The sequence below is a fragment of the Macaca mulatta genome, chromosome 14, assembly GCF_049350105.2.
Source record: "Macaca mulatta isolate MMU2019108-1 chromosome 14, T2T-MMU8v2.0, whole genome shotgun sequence".
Taxonomy (NCBI): domain Eukaryota; kingdom Metazoa; phylum Chordata; class Mammalia; order Primates; family Cercopithecidae; genus Macaca; species Macaca mulatta.
Window position 1 is genome coordinate 87,785,051 of NC_133419.1, and position 18,502 is coordinate 87,803,552.

An 18,502-nucleotide genomic window follows, 5' to 3' on the forward strand; every position below is an offset into this window, starting at 1 on the left:
TTTAAAAATCTGTCAGCGGAATTAGAATTTTGTTGTGATAAGGACTGTAACTTCCAGGATATATTTAATATTACTTACTGAGTATTGAAAACTTAACTTTAAATTGTCCCATTTTTACAGAAGATAAGGTGCAACTACAACTAATCTACTTACTATAAAAGGACAGGATAGCATATAGGCTGTACTTCACCCAGCCACTCTAACATATCTGCTTCTACAAATAGAATATTTAAAGGTTGATGTGTTGCCAGACTCTATTTAGTGACCTTGAAGGTATAAATCAAGAATGGTGGCCTGGGTGTGGTGGTTTATGCCTGTAATCCCAGCACTTTGGGAGTCTGAGGCAGGTGGATCACCTGAGGTCAGGAGTTTGAGACCAGCCTGCCTGGCCAACATGGTGAAACCCCGTCTCTACTAAAAATACAAAGATTAGCTGGGTGTGGTGGTGCATGCCTATAGTCCCAGCTACTAGGGAGGCTGAGGCATGAGAATCACTTGAACCTGGGAGGTAGACGTTGCAATGAGCTGAGATTTCCCCAGTGTACTCCAGCCTGGGCAATAGAGTGAGACTCCATCTCAAAAAAACAAACACAAAAACAAAACAAAACAAAAACAACAATGGTGAACAGTGCAAGTAAGAAACTAGGCCTAAGTTTCTGGCATATTTCCTGTGAGTTCCCACACTCAATTCAGTGAAAGTAATTTTATTTTCTTGGTGTATACATAAATTCTGAGACTTGGCTTGTTCTGTGTTATTATAATATTATATATTAGTTACAATGTGCATTGAAATGTTTGTTGTACACTGACAAAAATGGACTTATGGAATGATAGAACTTTGAAGTTCCGAAGTATCCTAGAGATTAGTGTAACTTCTTTTTATGGATGAAAAATTAAGGTTTAAAGAATAACAGTGATTTAATCAAGTTTACAGTCTTAACCTGGAGACCCAAGACTCCTTTCTTACTTCTAGTCTGGCATTTTTGGCTCTAAATTCTCTTTAAGATTTTTATGCTTTCCCTGTATTTGTTTTATCAAGGAATAGAAACATAAAAAAAAATTAGGTAAAGCTGCTAATCCAAAAAGGCCTTCTCTGTTCCTTGTCTTCTCTGTTTTATTCAAGGTCATGAATCCAGAGCTTACCTTTCTACATCTGTCCCCTTTCAAGTTGCTGAGTTGTAAAATATTGGAAACACATGACACCAGATTAGTTTTTGTTGAATGGATAGGTAGAAATATGGCTAAAATATGAATGAAGTACAGAGGGTGCAAGAGGAAGTATATTGCTCTTCAGTTTCAGTATTTATTTGAGTCATGGAAGGAAGAGGATCTTAATGAATATTGGGGGAGATGAAGTTGGTGAATAGTGAAGGCTAGCTAGGTTCCCTACTCACTAAGCATCAGTGTCTTTGGAGATACTCAAGAAGGAATGGCCACAGGCACTGTGATCAGGGGCAAAAAACAAATAATCAAATACACTAAAGAAAAGCAAAAGAGTTTTGTGGTAGGAAATAGTTAAACGTACCATGTGTTCAGTTCTCTAGTACAATTTAAAATGGATATATGTTTTAACCACTTTCAGGCTTAAATAGTAAAAACAGCTTTCTTTACCGGGCTGTGTTTACTTTTGGCCATGTTCACATTTTTGATATTTCTGATTATTTTAAGGACTTCCTATATTGTGATTTTGTTTCTTTGCTACTGCTTGCGAGGCATAGTTTTCGTGTAATTCTACATGACATAGTGATGACAGAATAGTACAGTTTTTCTTGAAAGTTTTGTAAGACCTATAACAGGAAGCAATAAATTGTAAATCTGTCATTTCCTACAAAGTCTTTCCAGAGAGAAAACACTATTTTCCAGCTGAATGAACTTTATTTGCACATTATTTGTTATACTTTCTGTACCCTTATGTTATATCGGCCTAATACATTTTGACGTTTCTTTTATGTGATTCCTTTTGTTTAATCACCCATATTTTTGTTGATAATAATAAAATTCCATGTTTTCATATAAATATGTTCAGTTTCAAAAAACAAAATTGTTTCTAAAAGGCCATTAACCCAACCAAAAATAAAGCATACGAAAAAGTAGTTTAACCAACCAACCAACCAAAAAAAACAAACAAAAGGATTATAAACCTGGGAGGCTCAGCTTAACTTAATAAGAGGGATGTAACTATAATATGAAATAACATTTCTTTCACCTATCAGTCTGGCAAGGATAAAACACAGTTTTTGTGGGTATAGGAAAATAACTAGTGTAAGGAAATAGCTACTTTCATATGCTGTTGTGGGGAGTATATATTGGTATGATTTTCTTTGGAGGTCAATTTGGCAATATTTGTCAAAATTAAAAATGTACTTGTCCTTTGACAAGAATTCACCTCCAGCGATACGTTTACAAAGTATACTTTGGTATTTAGAAAAGTTTATTGCATCCATTCTAAGTATTCATAGGAGACTTTAAATAAACTTCAGCATATCCATATATGTGTATGCTTTGTGTATATAAAATTGAAAAGTATATGTCTTTAAGACAATGTCTGTATTTGATATATTTCTATGTACAAAGGTATGTACATACTCATACAAAATTCTATAAAAGTCCAAAAATCTTAGAAGGGAACTTCCTTTTCATTGTTATTTGTTATTCTGTTTGAATTTTTGTTTTTATCATGTACATGCATTACTCTTTTGTATCAGTTTAACAGCTTTTTTGAGGTGTAGTTTATATGCTATAAGATTTACCAGTTTAATGTATCAGTTTCATGGGGTTTTCAAATATTTACTGAGTTGTGTGTGCATCCAACCCTGCAATCTAATTTTAAAACCTTTTCATTGCCCCCAAATAATTCTTGTACCTATTAACAGTCCTTCCTCATCATCCCTTAGTAGTTCCTCTCCATCACCCCTTACTCCTCCAACTCTAGGCCACCAGTGTTCTACTTTCTGTAGGTGGACTTGCCTGTTCTAGAATTTTATATTAACAATATCATACATAATTGGTCTTTGTAATTGGCCTCTTTCACTTAGCATAATGTATTTGAGGTTCATCCATGTTTTAGTATGACTGATACTATTTTTTTAATTTAAAACTATTTTTACAAAAGTGAAAACAGCAATTTCAGAATTACTTATCCTGCTGAAGTATATTGCCCCATGGCTGTGAAGTGGTAATGAATGATAGAGAAATTTTTTCAAGTTAAAAGTTACCATGTATTGAGCATCTGTGATGTGCTAGTCACGCTATTAGGCTTTATGTATGTTACATCATATATAAATCCTTATAGCTTATATAATAGGTAGTATTATATTGTTTCTACAAATGAACAGATTAAATATCATTAATTTCTTGTGTCAATTTACACATGAAAGTGTAAAGCATATATATGTGCAGATGTATACTTTGCAGCTAAAGTTAAAATATGTAAAGTGCTAAAATATTGCTGTAATACACAATGAAAATGTCATTCACTGTCTAGAGATGTCCAGTGGAACTTTTTGCAGTGATGAGAATGATCTATATCTGTTATGTCTGTTATGGTATCCACTACCACATATGGCTTTTGATTACTTGAGATATGGCTAGGGTGAATGAAGAAACAAATTTTATTATTACTTAATTTTAATTAATTTAAATTTAAATAACCACACTCTGATTCCGGTCATGATTTGATACCAGTGATAGATTTACTCTTCCAGTTGGAGAGTGGAAACAACTTGATCAAAAACATGAACAAAGTATATGAAAAAATGGTATGCAAGATCCTGGATATTAAGTGTTGAAGGACAGTGTTCCCTGAGATATAGGAAACAAATGTGCTCTACAGTTACCCAAGCTTACTGTCTAGAGAGAATTTCCGGGCATGGATTAAAGAGGGGTCACTCAGACAAAACCTAGGGGACTTTCTGAGTTGAGGAAATAAAGCTCAAAGTGTAGGCGGACCATGCTGGATTCAGGTCACAGAACAGAGGACTAGAGAGGAAAGTACTCAGCTGATTACTGAGTAGGACTTGCATGTGAGGAGCCTGTTCCAAGCCAAAGAAAGAACAATCTGAAGAATTAGAGGTTTTTAATTGGGTAGTTAGCACTCAAACAGGAATAGGAATATTGTCTGTTTCTATTAGCCAGACTGGAAAATCTCAAAGATTCATGTGGCATTGGGTAAAGTACACATAATGTTTTACCTTAGTATGGGGAATAATTAGCCCTGGATTTCATCTCTTATTAAAATGTCCTAAAAGCAAGTCCTTAAAAGATCAAACTATTTCCAAGTAACTTAACTGTGTCTCACAACAAAGCTCAAGAAAACTTATGGGAATGCAAACATAGGCAACACTTATTAAGGTAAAATTTAGAATGGCTGACAGCCAGTAAAATATTACCACCATGCAATAAGAAATAGGAAAATTTGACCCATAATGAATAGATAAATCAGCAAATTAGTACCAAATGATAACTTATAAATATGTTAAATTGCAGGCAAAGATATTAAAAAGAGTTATCATAGCTGAATTTTATAGTTTCAAAAAGTTAGAGATATGGAAATGGGGAAAAAGGAAAAATGAAACTTCTAGAGATGAAAATTACAATTTGTGAAATGAAAAGCTTACTGGATGATATTAATGACAGATTATACATTGCAGAATAAAGTGTTAGTGAACCTGAAGACATAAGAATAGAAACCATCTAAAATGAAACATAGAGAGAAAAGAGACTTTTTTTTCTTTCTTTCTTTTTTTTTTTTTTTTTTTTGACACAGAGTCTCATTCCATCACCTCGGTGGAGTGCAGTGGTGGTCTCACTCACTGCAACCTCTGTCTCCTGGGTTCAAGGAATTCTTATGTCTCAGTCTCCCAAGTAGCTGGAATTACAGATGTGCACCACCATGCCTGACTAATTTTTGTATTTTTAGTGGAGACAGGGTTTTGCCATGTTGGACAGGCTGGTCATGAACTCCTGACCTCAAGTGATCTGACAACCTTGGCCTCCCAAAGTGCTGGGATTACAGGGATGAGCCATTGCGCCTGGCCATGGTTTTGTTTTTTTCTTTTTTAATCACCAAATAAAGATAACATCTGTGAGTTGTGGGTGATCTCCTATTCATGTAATTGGAGTTCTTGAAGAAGAGAAGGGAGAAGAAAAAATAATGGTGAAATAATGACCGAAAATTACTCAAATTTGATAACTGTAAACCCAGAGATCCAAGTAGCCTAATAAATCCTACTACAGGAAATATTTTGAAGACTACCCAAGGCACATCGTAATCAAATTGTGAAAAGACAATGGAGTGACATTTGTAAACCACTGAAACAAAATGATCCATCAGCCTAAAATTCTATACCCAACAAAAGTATCTTTCAAAACAAAATGAAAAAACTTTGCAGACCTACATTTTTAAGTCAAAGTGATTAAAATATAATGATGAATTTAGATATATCTGTACATATATACACTATGGATGACAATAATAGCACAAAGATCAAGAGAGGAGAAATGGAAATACATTATTGGAAGATTTTTTTTCTATATGTTAAGTAGTATAATGTCATTTGAATATAGACAACAATTTATAGATGTGTACTATAAACCGTAAAACCAACACTAAAATACGCCAACAAAGGGAAGAAAATGCGATCATTGAAAAATACTCAGTTGCTGGGTGCAGTGGCTTACACCTGTAATCCCAGCACTTTCAGAGACCGAGGTGGGTGGATCACGTGAGGTCAGGAGTTTGAGACCAGCCTGACTGACATGGTGAAACCCCATCTCTACTAAAAATACAAAAATTAACTGGGTGTGGTGGCATGTGCCTGTATTCCCAGCTACTGGGGAGGCTGAGACAGGACAATTGCTTGAACATGGGAGGTGGAGGTTGCAGTGAGCCGAGATTGCAACACTGCACTTCAGCCTGGGTGACAGAGTGAGACTCTGTCTCAAAAAACAAAACAAAACAATACAAAAACTTAGTTAATCAAAAAGGGGCAGAAACGAGGGGAAAAAAACAGTAAGAGATAAGTAGAGAAATAAATAGCAAGATGATAGATTTAAATATAAGCATACCAATAATCATATTAAATGTAAATAGTATAAATATCTCAATTGAGAGACAAAGATTTTCTGATAGGATAAAAAAGCAGGAAACTATTATATGCTGCCTACAAGCAATGCACTTCAAATGTAAAGACCCCAATCAGTTAAAACTACAAGACAGCTAACATCAAGCCAAAGAAAGGTGGAGTTACCGTCCAACAAATAATGGGAGAGTGCTATAAGCAGCTTTTTGGGTGAATATGTTTATTATTTTGCTTATGATGATTATTTTACAGGTACATAGCTATGTCAAAACTTATAAAATTGTACACTTTAAATATGTACAGTTTATTTTGATTATACCTCAATAAAGCTATTAAATCATTTAGATAGCCACACGTGTCCAGTAACTACAGTATTGGACTGCAGTATCCTGTAAGGTCCTTGAGGGTCAGAATTGTATTCAAATATCCTCTCTATTTAGCAGGTACAGAGTAACCACTTGGCCAATATTTGTTTAATGAAGGAATGTAAGATACAGCTAGCTCAGTGAGCATGGACATATTGCTTACCTTTTCAGGATCTGAGTTTCCTGATATGAAAAAATATGATGGTTTATATCAAAGTATCTTTTAGCTTTAAAATTCTGTAATTTCAAACACAGAGGAAGTATTCTTCCTTATTTAGCTGTGGATTTAGATTTATTTGGAAAAATACTTTGTGAAAGTAACAATGATAAACTAGCACAGTTTTAAAAACTTTTTTAAAAACTTAGCTAAAAATGAAATGCTGTTTTTAGCATCTTTAACTAAAATAATAACAAACATATTTTGCATTAAGTTCCCATCTTTCTTGATGGAATCCAAAATCCTTCCAGTAGCTCTATGCATATGGTCCCCCGGCTTTTCTCTTACAGTATCTCTGCTAACAAGTCTCTTCTTCTTTGACCACTTTGTATAAAATAACAACCCCCAGTCTCCTGTATTTCTCTTTCCTTATTCTACTTTATCTCCAAAACTCCTACTACTGTCTAACATACATCTTTTTAAAAATATATTCTCTTACCTGGCTAAAAGATAAGTTCCATGAGGCCAAGGACTTTGTCCATTTTGTGCATTGTGGTAAGTTTTAGAACGGTACCAGCCACATAGTAGGAATTCAATAAATATTTGTTTAATGAATCAGTCAATTGCACTGTAATATCCTTTTGATTTATTCTCCTAATTATCAGTGAGATTTCAAAAGGGTTCCCTGCTTAAAAATAATTTCTTTCCAGATTTATGTCTCTGGGTTAGGTTTTTCTATCTAGATCACTTATGTCAGTAACAAAACAAGATAAAAACAATCTGCTGAAGAATTTTATAAAGCTGGTTATAGCATTCTCCCATTATTTGTTGGACGATAACTCCACCTTTCTTTTATAAGCATCCTCTCATTAATTCTTCTTCAGCAGACTGTTTTTATAAACTTTTATAAGCATCATCTTATTAATTCTTCTAAATAATTCAAAGTATGATATTATTCTCAGTTTATAGATAAGGGATCTAAGGTTTAGGGAAGTGATATAAAATATCTAGAGGTACACAGAACTAGGATTCAAACCTAGGTCTATCTTAGTCTAACACTTGAGTTCTGAAACATTGTACTTTTTCTCAGTTTCGAGAGTATTATTTGTAAAGATAATTACCAGTTTAGTACGAACACAGATAGGTTAGCATATTAGGATAGATCACACCAACATTTTGAGGGATGGGAGACTTTGGATATTTAGAGAAGATGAAGAGTGTGTGAAAGATTTGTGGGATACTTCTAGAGAGGTTTTTAGTGTGATCTGCAAGGGGGACACTGATTAGTGGAGGAAAAGCCTGAAGCATTGAACATCTGGGAAGGATGGCATTGTCTAACAGGGATTGAATGATAGAGAAATTTTAAAAAATGAATATCATAACTGAGTTTTGTTAGGCAAATTATAACCAGTAAATAAACCCACTTAGACTTTAATTTATAATCAATTGGAAATAACTGAAAATTATTTTACATGCTTTAAGTTATGTTTCTAAAAACATTGAAATGGTAAAATGAACCTTACGCTTCATGGATAGGGTGTTTTAAGTCAATGGAGAGAGAGATGGAGAGAGGAAGGAAGAAGCGAAAGAGGGAGGGGAGAAGAGTATGTGTGTTTAGCACAGAAAGAGATTTTATAGATATATAATGTTACATAAATATATATAATATTTACTTCATATTAATTGATACCAATCCTCATTTTCATTGGTATATTTATACATTTCTAAGTCATTCAGGCTATATATAATGCTTATCTTAGGCTAAGACAGCAAACTTGTCAAGCTTGATTTGTAATGGCATCATTACCATGCTTTCATCAGGATGACTAGAAATTATTTGTGTTAGAAATAGCAAAACAATTTTTCCAGTGTTTTCATTTCTGTTCTTGTGGTTAGCCTTTCACAATCGAAAGAAAGTTCATTTCTTATTTGTCTGTGATGTGAAGCCATTGACAATTCTTATGCTTAATTTATACTGTTGTTTTTTAACATAAGAATGCATTCTACAACTTTAATTTTTGTGATTTAAAACAACTTTTCCAATCTGTTTTTTTTGGTGTAACTAAGACGTTAGTCAGGACTGGAGTTCTGGGTTCCTTCCACATACCATCTTAATATGGTTGTGTTTACTGTGATGTTTTTGAGATAATCATTTCAGATGTTCTTATGCCTCCTTCTAGAGGAATTACTTTTATAGCTAGTCCGTATTCCGCAAAGGAATATTGTATTTTTATGAGCTTTTCTTATTGATTAGAATTGGTTAACAACTGTACTGTATTTTACATTAGAAAATCTGGTCATCTTCATATCATAGTTAATAAGCTTTCTGATTTATTCACTGAATTGATTATACAAAAGCTGTTGTCCTTGTTTTTAAGTTAAGCTTGCTTGTTTAGGCATTCTAACAGAAAGTTAAAAATTTGCTGCTCCCTTTTTTTTGAACCCTGTTACCCTTCTATCCAGTCTGTATATGTCTGTATAATATATATAATTATATACATGTTGATAGTTACATATAAGTATTGCAATTTATTCTCCTAATATTGGTTATATTAGGGGTGTCCAATCTTTTAGCTTTTCTGGGCCACATTGGAAGAAGAAAATTTGTCTTGGGCCATACTTGAAATATACTAACACTAATGATAGTTGATGAACTGAAAAAAATTGCAAAAAAAAAAAAAAATCACAATGTTTAAAGAAAGTTTACAAATTGTGTTAGACCACATTCAAAGCTGTCTTGGAGTTCATGCAGCCTACAGGCCGCAGGTTGAACAAGTTTGGTTTATATGAAAGGTCGAGAATATGAAATGTGTGTGACTGGTTTGTGTATCTTTTTATTGTTTCAGGCACAAGATTTAATAGTATTTTGCTTTTATGATTCACTCAAATGGTGATGTCAGTGTTCTTTTGCAAGTAATGTATTTTCTCCTTGTTACAGGTCCTTTTGTTTTGCATCACAGCTGCCATGTACATGTTCTTTTTCAGGTAGGTTCTGTTATACCTATTTACTTTAATACCCCAAACAGTATCCCTTTGTAATTTCATCAACCGTGAAACTAAAGTATTCTCCAAATAATTATCCCTTACAAGCAGCATACTTCCCCCCGCACCCAGAGTGGACAGAGATAAAGCATTGCTTCTTCATGAGTAAAGAAAAGAGAAAGAGAGGGAATGAAGATTGATTCCCACCCCCCATTCTATTTATAAGTTTATCCTAGAAAGTTGAGTATGTCAATTAACAGGACTCAAATCCTGATAAGTGAATTTTTATCTTTTATGGACCTGATTGTATGTAAATACCTAAGTATTTTTCACTCAGCTTATAAAACAATCAACATTTTACATTTCAATAAGAAAAAAGTGACAGTAGAGCTCTAGCTAAGCCTTCTGCAAAGATACCCTAGCGCACTAATGATAGTCTGTAAACTATTGTTTGTTATAATGTCAACATTGTACTTTTCACTGACACCGGTCTCGGGTTTGTCGGGGCTACGGGGAAGAGTGTTAGGATGGCCCAAGATTTAAATGCCAGTAAGAAGGATTTCTGTCATCTTCATATAATCCCAGCAGTGTGCAATGTGATTTTTGATTAGGGAGAGTCCCCTCCTTTATAATCTTTATTTCTTTATTTTTAGTGATACCAATTAATTTCCATTTATTTTACTCTTATTGCCCTCATTTGAATAGATCTTTTTGGTATTTATGGATCTAGCAAAAGTAAGTCTTAGCAGACAGGACCAGACTTTTCAAATTAAAATTTGTGCTTAATTAACAAAGACAGTTGCGGATTTTTAGTAGGATATATTTGGTAGATATATATATATTTTTAAGAATAAAACAATCCAACCATATCAGAATTTTTTTTAAAAAAATTATTTTTAATTTTTGTGGGGACATAGTAGTTGTACATGAGATGTTTTGATACAGGGATATGATGCATAATAATCAAATGCTGTTATCTTATGTGTTACAAACAATCCAATTTGCACTCTTAGTTATTTAAAAATGTACGATGTATTATTGATGATAGTCACCCTGTTGTGCTATCAAATAGTAAGTCTCATTCTTTCTTTTTCTATACCCATGAATCACCCCCACCTCCCCCTACACCCCACTACTCTTACCACCCTCTGGTAACCATCATTCTACTCTCTATGTCCATGAGTTCAATTGTTTTGATTTTTAGATCCCACAAATAAGTGAGAACATGTGACATTTTCCTTTCTGTGCCTGGCTTAATTCACTTAACATAATGATCTCCAGTTCCATCTATGTTGCAAATGACAGGATCTCATTCTTTTTTGTGACTAAATAATACTCCGTTGTTTATATGTACCACATTTTCTTTATTTATTCATCTGTCAGTGGACGCTTAGCCTCCTTCCAAATTTTGCTATTGTGACCAGTGCTGCAACAAACATGGGAGTGCAGATATCTCTTCGATATATTGATTTGCTTTATTTTGAGTATATACCCAGCAGTGGGATTGCTGGATCACATAATAGAGATCATAAATCTCTATTTTTTTCCAGAATTTTTAAACCATTAATTTCCTGCTAGTATGTCCTAATAAATATTTTATAAAGCAAAATTATATAATTTTAAATTGTTTTGAGTTTTAAAAATGTCATATGCAAATAAAAATGATGATGTTACTGTTATTATTCTTGTAAAGAGACAGCCAGACTTTTGGAAGGGAAAACATAGATGAAGAGTCAAGGTAGGGAAGACTTGAACTGCAAAGGGTTTTGTATCAGTCATTGGGATGCTTAGTATTTTGTATCAGTCATTAGTGACTGAAGAATTATTGGAGCTGTCTGGTTGTCTTTGTGAAATTGTTTGATCTATTTATTACTTTTACTGTATCTTCATATACAATATACTTTTCCTGTGGTCTCTTTCCTATATTTTAATAATTTAGAGGTGGGTCATGGGAGTTATGAACAATGACTCACTGATTTCCAAAAACTTCTTAATTGTATTCAGACACATTATTAGGATAGTACTGCAAAAAGTTCACATAGTTTGCCTTTATATTTTTATGTTTTATCTAGTCTGAGGATATAGCATACCCAGTAGGGAAAATTCAATCATAAAAAGCTTAAAAACTAGAAACCTAACTTGTTGACATACACAAGAAGAAAGTCCAATCTCAAATAAATTTTCTTTTTCATGGAAATTCCTAACAGAGCAGGTATTTAAAATCCTTCCCATTGTGGAACTTAAAGATGTACTTGATTGATGTGTAGCATTTCTTAGTCATCAGAAGTTTTTGAGGTTTAAAAATAAATCATTTGTTAAATACACCGATAGAGGCCCAATTTATAGCATGGGTCTAGGAAATTATGTTTTGAAAATTGCTGCCATCAACCCAGTATTTTTGGTGTCGAAAGAAAATCAACCCTATAAATATGTGTTTTGGTGCAGAGCTACGGAACCTTTTCCTGTTTCAGTCACAAGTCTAGGTTAAAAACAACAGTTTAAAATACTTTCCAGAAGGCTCAATACAAGGTGTAAGTGCCAAAATAAACACTTTTAATTTTCTGAGGAAACTGGTTGTTTTTCTCCCGAAAGAAGTACTATCACCAAATTCACTGTTCTTGGCAGGAGTTAGTTTGAATAGCTCAACAGCAGAGGTTTGGTATATGGTAAAACCAAACAATTTATAAAGTATTACAACCAAACAAAACAACATTAGATTTGTCTGCATGCTAGCTTGTGTTTGGGAATGAACAAACACTATTGTACATGATACTTGGCAGGTCCACTTGCATTTGAATATTTTATTTTAAAATTAAATTTTATTATAAATACATATATTTGAAGACACATTTATTTCATTTATTAACAATTATGTTAAATCTAATTGCATGAAGTTGGATAGTCAAATGAGACTGTCCCCAGGACTCCATTTATGGTAACCTCCTATGAGAAGAGGATAGGGAAGAATTTTATGTTTGAAATAAGTCAACTTGTGTTTTTATACTAATGGGCAAAGGGGAAATGGGCAAAGGGGAAATGGGGAAATGAGGCCTGCTTTCAAGAAAAAGAAAATAGGCCGTTTTTTTTTTTTTTTCAAAGAAAGAACTTGAGAAGTAGTTTCATAAATGTTTTCCAAAGATGTCGCAAGATGTGATGACTATACTATGAATTTACTTAAAAGCAACACGTTTTTGATATTGAAAACTATGTGAAAACTATAATGTGTAATGAAGTAACTTACTTTTGCATAGCTCTTAATAGTTTTGTAATAGTTATTTTACATATATTTCATATGTTAATGATCAGGTTTTCACATTATACACCAGAAGTAAGGCTTATGTTCAAATGAAATCACCCACTTACTTCTGGTGTGTAATGTGAAATGCTTCAAAGGCTTGGGCTGGGAAAAGGTAATGTGTGAGGAGAGAGTTCTAGTTCTTTTCTGGTCAGCTGGCCTGACAGCCATGTAGCTAGCCATCACAAGTGTCTCTTGATATACATGCTATGGATTCTGTTAGGAACGGGATTACAAGGGAAGGTGGAACATATCCTGAGGATGTTTTGAAAGAGCTTTTTGTATAATCTCAGTGGGCATTCTTCATAATAGTTTTACCTCCTTTGTTCAGTCACCTTATTTTTATTATGTATGCTATTGTCATTGCTGTACCTTACGTCATTGTTTGTTTCTGTTGATTTTGGCCAAGCAGAAGTCATATTTAAAAACTTTTTAGAAAATTTGGTCTCATGCACCCCTTGAAATAATTTCTTTACTTCCAAATATGTATTTATGGGCAAATCAGTTTGCATTCATCATAATTTTTCATTCAGGATTGGGCCTTCCCAACAGTCATGTGGAAAAATAAATCAGTTTCTTTTGATCACTAACTCTTTTAATTAAGAAGCAAAAGAAAGAATCAACAATAAACATCAAAACTGTTGCACTTAATCCTACGCACACATAAAAAAAAAATGCAACATTTAGAAATACTAGTTCATTGGTTTTATATTCACCATTAGGTACCTGTCTATGAAGAATATTTGAGAGAAAGGAAGTAGTTCAGCATAATTTTTTATAGATAAATTTAAAGTAGTACTGTAAAGTGTATTATAACTACTTTGATCCTAATCTAATAAGTACCAGTTAGAAATTCTTTCCACATGCCTTTGCAAAGGCAACAACAAATCCAGGTTTATTTTAACATATAGAGTGAATGGTTCCAACATGTCATAGCAGTTAATCTATAGACTATATGGGACTGATTCACAATAGAAATATCTTAAATAATCTGATGTCAACATTGTGCAGCATGGCATTTATAGTTAGAAATCAGTGCAAGTCAGAGTTTATTGTTATACTTTAAACATTTAGAAACATTATTTCTTTTTGCCATTTGAGAATTCTAATCAATTCTCTGTGAAGGCGTAAATAAATGATTTTATTAGTCTCAAGGTGTAGATTTAGTTTATCTATTTAAGAAAACCAGACTATTTATTGATTGGACAACCTGCAAGTATTGAGTGAAAGACTTGTGATTATTCTTGAACATCTTTATGTAAGTATACCTTAGTATATTAGAGATAACTTTAGCAGCAAATAAAAAACTTTTGATCTTGACCTTTAAACTATTTACTGATTTTTAAGTGAAAGGTCTTTAATGTTAATTAGGTTCTATGTTTATTTTTAATTTTTAAAATTTTTAATTTTTATAGGTATATAGTAGGTGTATATACTTACCGGGTTCGTGAGATGTTTTGATACAGGCATACAGTGCATACCTAACTGTCATATCAGGATAAATGTTTCATTGCCTCAAGCATTTATCATTTCTCTGTGTTGCAAACATCCTAATTATATTCTTAGTTATTTTTAAATGTGCAGTAAATTGTTGACTATAGTCACCCTGTTGTGCTATCAAATAGTAGGTCTTATTCATTGTATCTAACTGTATTTTTGTACTCATTAACCATCCCCACTACCCTCCATCCTGCCCCACCACTACTTTTTCCAGCCTCTGGTAACCCTTGTTCTACTCTCTATCTCCATGAGTTCAATTGTTTTAGTTTTTAGCTTTCATAAATGTTTGCCTTTGTGTTCCTGGCTTATTTCACTTAAAGTCCTTGAGTCCCATCCGTGTTGCTGCAAATGATAGCCCTTTCTTTAGAAAAAAAAAAAAAAAAAAGCTGAATAGCATTCCATTGTGTGTATGTACTATATTTTCTTCATCCATTCATGTGTTGATGGGAACTTACATTGCTTGCAAATCTTGGCTATTGTGAATAATGCTGCAATAAATGTGAGAGTGCTTGATATCTCTTTGATATACTGATTTGCTTTCTTTTGGGAATATACCTAGCAGTGAGATTGCCGGTTCATATTGTAGTTCTATTTTTAGTTCTTTGAGAAACCTCCAAACTGTTCTCCATAGTGTTTGTACTAATTTACATTCCCACTAACAGTGTACAGGGGTTTCCTTTTCTTCACACCTTCTCACAGCATTTGTTGTTGCCTGTGTTTTGGATAAAAGCCATTTTAACTAGGGTGAGATGACATCTCATTGTAGTTTTGATTTGCGTTTCTCTGATGATCAATGATGTTGAGCACCTTCTTATATACCTGCTTGCCATTTGTATGTCTTCTTTTGAAGAAGTAGCGTAATTGTAGTGTAATTTGAAGTCAGGTAATGTGATTCTTCCAGTTTTGTTCTTCTTGCTTAGGATAGCTTTGGCTATTTTGGGTCATTTGTGGTTCCGTGTAAATTATATGATTTTTTTTTTCTATTTCTATGAAGACTGTCCTTAGCATTTTGATAGGGATTATACTGAATCTGTAGATTGCTTTGAGTAGTGTGGACATTTTGACAATACTGATTCTTATACTCCATGAACATGGAAATCTTTTTATTTTTCGGTGTCCTCTTTAATTTCTTGTATCAGTGTTTTATAGTTTTCATTGTAGAGATCTTTCATTTCTTTGGTTAATTCCTAGGTATTTAATTGTATTTGTAGCTATTGTAAATGGGATTACTTTCTTGATTTATTTTTCAGAATGTTCACTGTTGGGATATAGAAATACTACTGATTTTAGTATGTTGATTTGGATCCTGCAACTTTACTGAATTTGTTTATTCTAATAGTTTTTAGTAGCGTCTTTAGGTTTTTCCGTATCTATCATCTGCAAAGAAGGATAATTTAACTTTTTCGTTTCCAAATTGAATTTCATTTCTGTCTCTTGTCTGATTGCTCTAGCTAGGACTTTCAGTACTATGTTGAATAACAGTCGTGAAAGTGGGCATCCCTGTTGTGTTCCAGATCTTAGAAGAAAGGCTTTCAGTTTTTTCTCATTCAGTATAATACTATCTGTGGGTCTGTTGTATGTGACTGTTATTATGTGGAAGTATATTCCTTTCAGGTTTTTGAGGGTTTTTATCATGAAAAGATACTGAATTTTGTTAAATGCTTTTCCAGTATCAATTGAAATGAGCATATGTTTTTTGTTTTTTATACTGTTTATATGATGCATCACATTGATTTATCTTTTCAAAAAAAACCAGCTTTTCATTTTGTTGATCTTTTTTATTTTTTGTGTGTATTTCATTTTTTTCTACTTTGATATTTATTATTTTCTTCTGCTAATTTTGGGCTTGGTTTGCTCTTTTCTAGTTCTTTAAGGTGCATTGTTAGGTTGTTTAAAGTTTTTCCGCTTTTTTGATGTAAGTGCTTATTGTTATAACTTTTCTCTTAGTACTGCTTTCACTTAGTACTGATTTACATATGTTAAACCATCCTTGCATCCCTGGGATAAATCCCAGTTTTTCATGATGAATTATCTTTTTAGTGTGCTGTTTAATTTGGTTTGCTAGTATTTTGTTGAGGATTTTTGTATCAGTGTTTATCAGATATATTGACCTGTAGTTTTCTTTTATTGCTATATCTTTGGTTTTGGTATCAGGGTACTACTGTCCTCATAGAATGAGTTTGGAAGTATTCTTTTCTTCTTTATTTTTTAGAATAGTTTGAGTAGGATTGGTATTAGTTCACATAGTAAAATTCTGCGGTGAAGCTATTGTGTTCTGGGCTTTTCTTTGCTGGGAGACTTTATTACAGCTTCAATATCATCCTTTGTCGTTGGTCTATTCAGGTTTTGGAATTCTTCATGGTTCAATTTTGGTAGATTGTATGTGTCTAGGAATGTATTCATTTCTTGAAGGTATTCCACTTTATTGGCATATAGTTGATCATTATAGTCTCTTAGGAGCATTTGAATTTCTACTGTAATTCAATTGAATTACATGAGTTGCACTGTCTCCGTTTTCATCTCTGATGCATTTCTGCATTTTGCTTAGTTATTCTGGCTAAAGGTTTTTTGATCTATTTATCTTTTCAAAAAACCAGCTTTTCATTTTGTTGATCTTTTGTATTTTTGGTGTGTATTTCTTTTATTTCTACTTTGATATTATTTTCTTCTGCTAATTTTGGACTTGGTTTGCTCTTGCTTTTCTAGTTCTTTAAGATGCATTGTTAGGTTGTTTGCTTAAAGTTTTTCTGCTTTTTGATGTAGGTGCTTATTACGAACTTTTCTCTTAGTATTGCTTTCACCGTATTTCATAGATTTTGGTTTGTTGTGTTTCCATTTTCATTTGTTTCAAGAAATGTTTAAATTTTCTTCTTAATTTCTTCATTGGTCACTCAGTGTATTGTTTAATGTCTATGTGTAGTTTCCAAAGTTCCCTTTGTTATTGGCTTCTACTTTTATTCCATCCTGGTCAGAGAAGGGACTTGATATGATTTCAAGTTTTTGAATTTTTTAAGACTTGTTTTATGGCCAAACATATGATCTTAGGTTCTTTTTTAAAAAAATTGCTTAAAAATACACAGGAACCTAGTCTAAAAAAATTAAATTATATACAGAATTTAGAGGTTAAAAGTTGTACTTCAGAGTTAGGAGATGTGCCTTAAATAATTAGATTTTATTGTAAAGGGATTACTTGCAGCAATGCAGACAGTGAATTTGGGATTTGGAGGGGATATATCACAGGTAATAGGGGATGCTGTTGCAGTTATCCAGCAGAGAAATGGTAAGGACTTGACCAAAGCTTATGGCAACGTTATGGTGGAAAGTAGGTTTATCTGAGGTGTAAGGATTGCTGCTTGGATGAGGAAGAGGAAAAACGCTGGAAGGTAAGCGAATTATAAAATAGGAAAAATGTGTGAACATTGAATATAAGCTTTGCAAATACTGAGGCTGAGGTGCTTTTATGATATTCAGCTAGAGAAATAATGGGTATCAGTTGGGTATTCAGAGCTCAGGTGATAAATCTAGGCCAGGGGTAGAAATGTAGGAGTTATCAGCCTGTAGATATTAGTTTAAACCACGCAGGTTGATAGTGTTCTGTAGTGAGAATATGGAGATTAAGAAAAAGGGTTCCAAGTATGGACTGGAGAATCTTGATGTTCGAAGCATAGGCAGTAGGAAAGGAGTCAGTAAAGCAGAGGCCGGAGTAGTGGCAAGAGGCATTATAAATACCTTGTTAAATTTAGGGTCTACTATTAGCTGTCGCACTAGCTGTCTGACTTTAGACAAATTACATAACTTTACTATACCTCATTTTCTTCATTATGAAAAGTGTAAATTAACACGTGGGCCTCATAGGTAGGGCTGTGAGGATTGAATATGACACAGTGTCTTTCAAATGTTTTTGATGTGACCCAAAATAAGAACTGTATTTTATATATTATGATTATGTTACCATATATACACGTATATATATGTATATAAATTTCCCAGAAAAATACTTACCTTCCTACATGTGATATATTTGGATATTTTCTATTCTAATTTATGTTTTTAAAAAGCTGCGTTGACTCACTGATGGATAGCAGCCAGTAGTGAGAAAAAACATGAACTAAAACGTGTGAGC

The 18,502-nt window shown here is 33.2% G+C and overlaps 1 protein-coding gene across 7 annotated transcripts in view; it reads left to right on the top strand.

The window, feature by feature from the left end:
• The window catches only part of TMEM135 (transmembrane protein 135), a 262,469-nt gene that overhangs the window by 173,806 nt on the left and 70,161 nt on the right, over positions 1–18,502 (top strand). For all 7 annotated transcript variants that reach the window (XM_077964170.1, XM_077964168.1, XM_015115383.3 and 4 more), the window contains one exon: positions 9,541–9,587. In XM_077964170.1, the coding sequence (XP_077820296.1) occupies positions 9,541–9,587 (47 nt within the window). The remainder of the gene's footprint in view (positions 1–9,540; positions 9,588–18,502) is intronic.